General features: G+C 37.1%; 3 protein-coding genes across 6 annotated transcripts in view; 2 read left to right on the top strand and 1 right to left on the bottom strand.

Annotated features, from left to right (window-relative positions):
• The window catches only part of LOC123514548, an 82,765-nt gene extending 82,728 nt beyond the window's left edge, over positions 1–37 (bottom strand). Inside the window, 1 exon segment of the mRNA XM_045272476.1 lies at positions 1–37. This exon segment is cut by the window's left edge and continues 166 nt beyond it. The gene's annotated coding sequence lies outside the window, so the exon portion shown is untranslated.
• A 947-nt stretch (positions 38–984) lies between these two features.
• On the top strand, positions 985–5,843 carry LOC123515044 (ubiquinol-cytochrome-c reductase complex assembly factor 1-like). 4 transcript variants are annotated; one of them, XM_045273435.1, is made up of 6 exons: positions 985–1,145; positions 1,284–1,600; positions 2,208–2,279; positions 2,549–2,715; positions 3,601–3,795; positions 4,998–5,843. In XM_045273435.1, exons 4-6 carry the CDS (start codon positions 2,608–2,610, stop codon positions 5,118–5,120), a joined length of 426 nt encoding a protein of 141 aa, XP_045129370.1. In that variant the 5' UTR covers positions 985–1,145; positions 1,284–1,600; positions 2,208–2,279; positions 2,549–2,607; the 3' UTR covers positions 5,121–5,843. The 4 variants fall into 4 exon arrangements, with proteins under 4 accessions (XP_045129370.1, XP_045129368.1, XP_045129369.1 ...); XM_045273436.1 differs by having other exon boundaries at positions 1,002–1,160; XM_045273433.1 differs by lacking the exons at positions 3,601–3,795; positions 4,998–5,843 and having other exon boundaries at positions 2,549–2,705.
• Positions 5,844–7,129: 1,286 nt separating this feature from the next.
• Positions 7,130–7,500, top strand: part of LOC123514929 — a 15,607-nt gene continuing 15,236 nt past the window's right edge. Inside the window, exons 1-2 of the mRNA XM_045273184.1 lie at positions 7,130–7,343; positions 7,455–7,500. The exon at positions 7,455–7,500 is cut by the window's right edge and continues 11 nt beyond it. Of these exons, the coding sequence (XP_045129119.1) occupies positions 7,130–7,343; positions 7,455–7,500 (260 nt within the window). The remainder of the gene's footprint in view (positions 7,344–7,454) is intronic.

Raw genomic sequence — 7,500 nt, 5'->3', positions numbered from 1 at the left:
ACGTCACTGGCCTCTGCGATGCTGTCTCGGACCGAGACTCTCGGTGCCTCACTCCTCAGTCACCCACAGTGCCTCCGACCTCGTCTTTTATCTCTCATGTGAAAGAGGAACCCTAACTTCTACCACTAATTCTTGACATGCTTTAGAGCTTTCTTGCACCACCCACATTCCCTGGCCTCGCTCCATGCAATTCATGAGGTATATGATTATCGTTTCTCTTCTCCAGCGTGGGTACCAATATCTCCAGGATCAAGCACGTGGCGAAGTTCCATTCCGTGTATGGACTCAAGCACTACAATGATAAAATGGCTGTAGTTTTCGTAATAAGGAAAAAAAAAAAAAATGCAGAGGCATAGTAGCATCTTGCGGTAGATATATACTGGATGTGGAAAGAACATGGATGAAATCGACTCAACGTGGTCGAAATTACACAAAGTTATTTGTTATATTACGTTAATATCGATATTCTTAAGTTCTTTCCTACTCTTTTTTTTTTTTTTTTAATGTGATAGTTGATAACAGTGGTGACTGGTGAAAGTCTAATCCCAATGACCGATGTTCTTTTTTATCGCTTAAAATGAGTGTACCCAAGAATTACTTTTTCGTTTTCTCTCATCGAAACCGAAGAGAACGTAACTAAAGAACGTATAGACTTTTACATAATAATCTGGTCGGAAAAAAAATAATAAATAAACAACTCTCATTCTTCAGTTTAAGCTTTAGTAAAGGAAAGTAAAAGTTTGAATATAGGCATATGAAATAAGCCAAGGAAGTTCAGTTCAGTAAAATGTAGTGAACAGGACGAGCTTATTCCTGTATTTACTTTAGCAAACGCTCTCTTCATTCTCATGACAAATTGCCATGGATCTTATAAGCGAGATGCTCGACCGACATGGTAACACAGAAGGAAAATAAATAACTGGACATTTAAAGGCACTAAAATAAAATAAAATCCGATAGAAAGGCGAAATAAGTGGGCGGTGCCGTTGAAAAGACAATACCTGCTGGCGAGTGCCGACTATATAACAACAAGACGACGAGCTGTGTTGGTGTTGGGTAACATTGGCCCAGTGGGTTACGTGAGCGTGCTGGATTGTTGTGAGAGGGGCGGCACCAAACACATTGTTACAAGTGGACTGCATATGGTAAGGACAACAAACGTAAAGTAAGGTAAAAGATGAATAAGAGTAGAATATGGTTTGTTATATATGGAGAAATCGTGATTGGGTTAAAGTTATCTTGCTCATCCCCAAGTACTGTACTAACGGCTCACCCACCCACAGGAATGATGGCTTTGAACACACGTGCCCTTCACCTCACCTCAAGGCTCTGGGGTGCAAGCCACTCTGCAAACACCACCACCAATCACCCAATATTCAGAGGGACTTGCCTGCCCCTCCCAACACATCAATCATTGGCTCCAGCATGTGTGTGGACAGCTACTACACCTGCAACAAGCACACACCACCACCGCCATCTCCGTGTTGCTGAAACCCTCCCAAGAAGGCCCCTCACCACTTCCATGCTGCTGTCACAAGAAGAGCCGGGTAGAATCAAGAAATTTATCAAGAAAATTGGTTGGCTGGATCACTCTAAGGGTGTAAGTCTGTTGTCTGTTTTTTTCCCCTCTTTATTCTATACCCAGACCAGAACTCCTATGGTATTTCTCTATATTTTGACATACTCCATTTAACACTGCTTCTCTTATCTCACATACTGTATGTAAAGACTTGAAGATATGTAAAATGGCAAACATTCCTTTTAGATGCTAGAATAATAGAAACTGCTTATAAATACATGTTTGGTAGCTTATATTATTTCATTCTCCCTTCTTGTCTCATTACCACCTTGATTTGTTCTATATCTTCTTTGGCCCTGTTATCTCTCTTATCCCCATATCTCATCCCATAAAACCACCTGCAATTATGAATCTGTGTATCCTCCCTGTCTCTCATGTGCTATCTGATGCCCTTATCTTACAGTTTTCTCTATTTTCTTTCTCTCTTATCTTCTCATTTTTCAGTAACTCATTCTATGCTCCTTATGTATTTCTGTAGTCCCATCTTTCTTCAAATGTCACCGTATGTTATGTTATTTCCTTTGTATGCCTTAAAGATACCAAAACACCAAATAATTTTTAAAGATATGACATTTTATTTTTGTTCTATTTCAGTTTATTTTACTGTATTTTATTTTGTTTCCTGCAGAAACTGAAAAGATCAGGATTTCAGCTGTATGAAAGTGCTTGTGGAAACATTATGATGACGGATTTTTCCAAGGTGAGAGGCCAAAGCTTATTGTAGTTTTGAGAAGTTTTCTTTTCTGCTGTGATTCATGTGATTTTTTGTTAGTATAACATTACAATTACCGAGAAAATAATTGATTATTAATTTTGGATATACCTAACTTTTTCATAACAAAAAGAATAGAAATAATGTTTAACCTTGTGTTTGATATTCTTTAGGAAACTCATTACTTTGATAATAACAGCAGTTAGCTACTTCAGATGACCAACACATGACTGTCATGGTGGTAATGTTTGTTTCAGTGTTTGACCTGCCTGACACCTTCTACTCATGGTTCCTGGTGGTGGAGCTACACGTGTGGATGCTGATGGTGCGCCTGATGGCTGAGGGAGAGGAAGGAAGGTACACACGTAATGCCATGCTGGAGGCAATGTGGCTAGACTGTGAGACTAGATCCAAAAAACTAGGGGTGAGTGAGTACCTTTATACTTTTCTTTATCAATATGTTTCCTTCCTTCCATACTATCTACTTATCATTATACTGTTGTATTGATTTCTTCACAATCTTAACACTCAATGATCTTTTGAATCTTATTTTGGATTATTTTGTTAAGGATGGGGTTTTGAATTCATCATGTTAAGCCATTAATGCAGAAACAATAACACATTATATAGAACTAATAACAGATTTCTTAATGAAAAAATGTACTTGATGGCATTGACATTCACTACTGGCAGTCCTGCTGTGATTATTTTAGAGAGCATCAAAATAGCTACAGGGTTTAGAGTGAAGATAATGTTGCTGCACAGAATGGGGATTTATTACTTTAGAGTGCATGAGGAGAGAAATGTTTACACCAGTATTATCTAACAATATATCAAAAATAAATAAACACTAAGTTCATAAAGTTTCAACTGGAGGTGTTTTGAAAATCTGACAAAAAGATATAAGATCAAGAAATATGTAAGATCTGAGGAAATGTTTGTTAAATTGAATCTGAAATGAGATGAGTGTAATTGTGTGTGTGTCCACTGCCTTGTGTCAGTTTTTATACCCTTTATGGTCCAGATTATGAACTATGAAAGCTCACTATGAAGGAATCTGTTATTTACATCCACCTCATGAAGGGCAGATGATGTAACTGTGCTTGAAAAATTACACTTGTAGTCTATCTTTTTTTTTTTTTTCATATCATTCAGTGTATAAATTATATCAGTGTCAACACAACCTGGTAGTTTCTCCTCACTGGTTTTGTTGTAGCTATCTTATTTCAATTATTTTTTCTAGAAACTGCATCCTTTAGTAATATGTCATTTGTTGTAGAAAGCCTATACACATGATGCCCTTTTACAGGCAACCTCTGTGAGCATTCGCCAGCAACAAATACAGACACTCGGGTCTTCATTCCAAGCAACAATATTTGCTTATGATGAAGGCCTCATGACCAACGACTGTGTGCTTGCTTCAGCTTTGTGGCGTCGCCTATTTTCCAAGGAGTGCAGTGATCCTGAGAGATTAGAATGTTGCATCAATTTTATCAGGAGACAGGTGAGTAGTAGTATTAGAAGCTGTGATAGTAATGGTTGTTTGAACATTACATAGCAACAGCAGTTGTAGGTCTTTACTAAGTGTAAGCACATCATGACCACTGAACAAAGTTTTGATGTTTAATTTACAGCTCTGGGAGGTATCAAATAATGGCAAAATTGTTACCCATGGCAACTCACATGCCCTGAAGATGCTATCCTCAGTATTCTAGTCATTGAGAGAGAATCTTAAATGTCATGGACAGTGGAGGGAGTTGTCTCACCTGTGCTCTCCTGCTTGTTTCCCCTTGTTGCTTATTTCTTGTTTCATCACTCGCACTTCATTCATATACTACTGTAGCAATGAAGGAAAGTGTGTTTTGATGGCTTTTATTAGAGAGACAGTTGATAATTGTAGGACTACAAGGAAGGTTGGCAGATCAGAGACAGCCATGACACAGATGGTGAAGACTGCACTGACACAAGGAATAGCTCTCTGGACAAAAAGGTAGACAGATTTCTTTTGTCAGAAGAGACTTGTGAGCTGCAAAGTGACTGGGAGTGATAGCTGTCCCAAGTGCTAGTGCAGCCCTCACCACCAGGGTGACAGCTGCTTCTGATCTTATTTTCGTTTCAGTCTTAATTGCTGAGCCACTGTGGAACAAATGCCATCATAACACTATTTTGTTCATTATTGAGCTTGTCAAGATCCATTTTAATGTAAGAGATATTAAATCCAAGCAATGAAATAAGAATGTTGCAGCAGAGGGGGAAATGGGCAGGACAGTTTGGAGACATCTCAAACTATGTTTGACAGAGTAGCCATGGGTGATGATCCCTTCCAAGGCATTAAGTCAAGCATTGGAGCTTTGGTTTATGCTCATGCTGTCATGTTTACAATTTATCCTTTTATCCTTCTTTTTGTGGTGCCAACATTACCAACACTGAAATTTTCCATTTGTGATGTGCCATGACACTATTTAAAAAGATCGTCAACTTAACTACTATCACCATTTCTTCTGCCTGTAATTCACATTTGTAATCTTCACATTATTGTTGATAATGAATTTCTGTTGCTTTCTTGAGTGTTATCATGGTAGGCAAGGCAGGTTTGTATTGGAAAAAAAAGCATACTGGCTTGCTCAATATACAATATAATATATGAGAATACTGTGGCCATATGCTTATTCTTGTCTGTGACTAATGAGTATTTACTCCACTCAGATGGCTGTGCTGGATGGAATGACCCGAGATGACCTGCTACTGGAGACCAAAGTAAATTGGGTGCCACTCTTGGAGGATGCATCAGGAAATGTGACTTTCAAGAATTTAAGAACTTTTTTATAGTGGTAATTCACTTAATCGTTTATTTATATGGTTGTCTATTTATTGATTTCATACTAGATGTGTTGTTGTTGTCATGCTCAGCTTATACGAGTCGACTGAAAAACAGAGATCTCCCCAGTTATTATTTAATGGGCAAGATTAATCCATATATGCAACACTGGATCAATGAGTCTGGGGGTGTGTTGAGTTACAAGATTATAGTTATGACTTCCCTCTCAAACATACTCTTTGTTTGGTGAGCAAAGTCCACTGTGTGAATCAAGAGAAGCTCTTCAGCCTGTTAAAGAATACCATGATTCATGTGCTACCAAAATACACCATCAGACAGTATGTATTATTGTATACTCTGTGTATATGTTTTAAATTTTTCTATTGACAAGAAAGATCAGATGTGTATAGATACTCTTGAGTATATACCAATATCCGATTGTCAGCATTGAAGTTTTGGGTGTCAGGAATATATCATACCATGTCTCATCTATTCTTTTGAGTGTTTCTTTGAAATTCCTCAAGCAGATGACCATAGCATGCTATTATATGTGTATGTATATGAAAGACATTGAGAGAGAGTATGGGTGGTTGGGAACTAATCTTTGAAGCTAGTGACAACAAAATAGGCAATGAAAAAGCAGTCCTTCCAAGAAACATCAGTGACAAAAATGAAAGTTCTATTTGTCTTGGAATTGTACAAATTTTTGTAATAAAACTGTACATATATTGTCATTCACTGTTGATTATTGCTAGATCCTCCATATGTAGCAGTGTTGTTGTACACATCTTGAAGGAAACAATACAGGCAGTTTTGCTCAATGAGCTCTGGCCTTTGAAAGCATAAAGGTAGTTTGATTGCTGTGAAACTTTGATAAAACTGGAAGCTTGTTTATATATATATATATATATATATATATATATATATATATATATATATATATATATATATATATATATATATATATATATATATATATATATATATATATATATATATATATATATATATATATATATATATATATATATATATATATATATATATATATATATATATATATATATATATATATATATATATATATATATATATATATATATATATATATATATATATATATATATATATAACTTTCTCTAAGTATGAAAGGTATATTAATCATAGGAAGTAGACAAGAGGTTCCTAATTCTGAAAGCTGTAGGTTTCTCTTTTCCATACGGTCTCACTGTCTTACTCCGACGAAGCGCTCTGCAGATATCACTTATCTCTAGTTTCGCACATCACACAACAGATATGTAAGTAAATTTACAGCAGGCCTCGTAATTCATTCCTTAATCTGCCTGGAGCATAAAATGATTTAGTTATTGTTGGTAGGCTTCGCTGAAAGTTTCCGTTTTCTACGTTTTGGTTTGTATGAATAACAAAATCTGCGGGAACTATCATAGTCTAGATCGCGGGTTGAAGGGTGCTCTCACACTCATAAGGCCAAGGGACGTAAACTACATGGAATCCTTGTTTGAGGCAGCGGGTTAAATATATGAACAAAACTAAGTTCCATGATTAAAGGTAAGACGCAATACTGAGAGAGAGAGAGAGAGAGAGAGAGAGAGAGAGAGAGAGAGAGAGAAGGCTACCAAAGATCACAATGCAACTAAAATCGAAAGCTGTTTGTGTTGACATTAAAAGTTGAAATTAACCCACCACTGACAAGCTTTTTTGCACATATGACTATAGACCCAAACACAACTAAATAGCCTATTCTGCAAGACTTCAGGTTGAGTGTATGAAACCATTACGCTTAGTTAGTGCTGAATATGCCTATCCACCTTCCTCCTTAGTGGCTGGCGAAGAGTTCAGTGTGTTACTAAGAAAAATGATTAAAGACAGGAGAAAATAAAGAAAAATGTAAGAAACCAACAGCTTTACACGTGGCATTTCCCGTATAAAACACACGTAGCCTACCTATTTCCACATATCATCTCTCTATCTAATCTATTTGCATCAGTTTCGACAAAGAATGAAGAGAAACAGGCCAAATTCGTGCGGGGGAGCTGCCAGCAGTGTTCGGAGCTCCTTCAAACCCAATATACCGCCCCACAACCGTCGTGATAGGTCGCAAGGAGGGGGTAACAAGACGGCAGCTGTTCCTGCTGTTGTTGCTGCTGCCAAGGTGGGACGCTCACGATTCTTTATGGTTCAAGAAGGGTTCAAATCTGACAGGATGGCTAGAGGTACGTGTTATGAGAAATATACTGAATTAAATGAGATTTTAACATTATAACACTGCAGTCTCATTTCAGCCATATACAGTCAGTGATATTTTTTCTTTTTTCTAATTCCAGAACGCAAAAGAACGCTGGCTGAAGACTTGGCACTCTCCCTGCACTA

Source organism: Portunus trituberculatus, chromosome 38 (assembly GCF_017591435.1).
Source record: "Portunus trituberculatus isolate SZX2019 chromosome 38, ASM1759143v1, whole genome shotgun sequence".
Lineage (NCBI taxonomy): Eukaryota > Metazoa > Arthropoda > Malacostraca > Decapoda > Portunidae > Portunus > Portunus trituberculatus.
The sequence above is the reverse complement of the archived record's forward strand: the minus strand, read 5'-3'. Positions and strand labels throughout refer to the sequence as shown.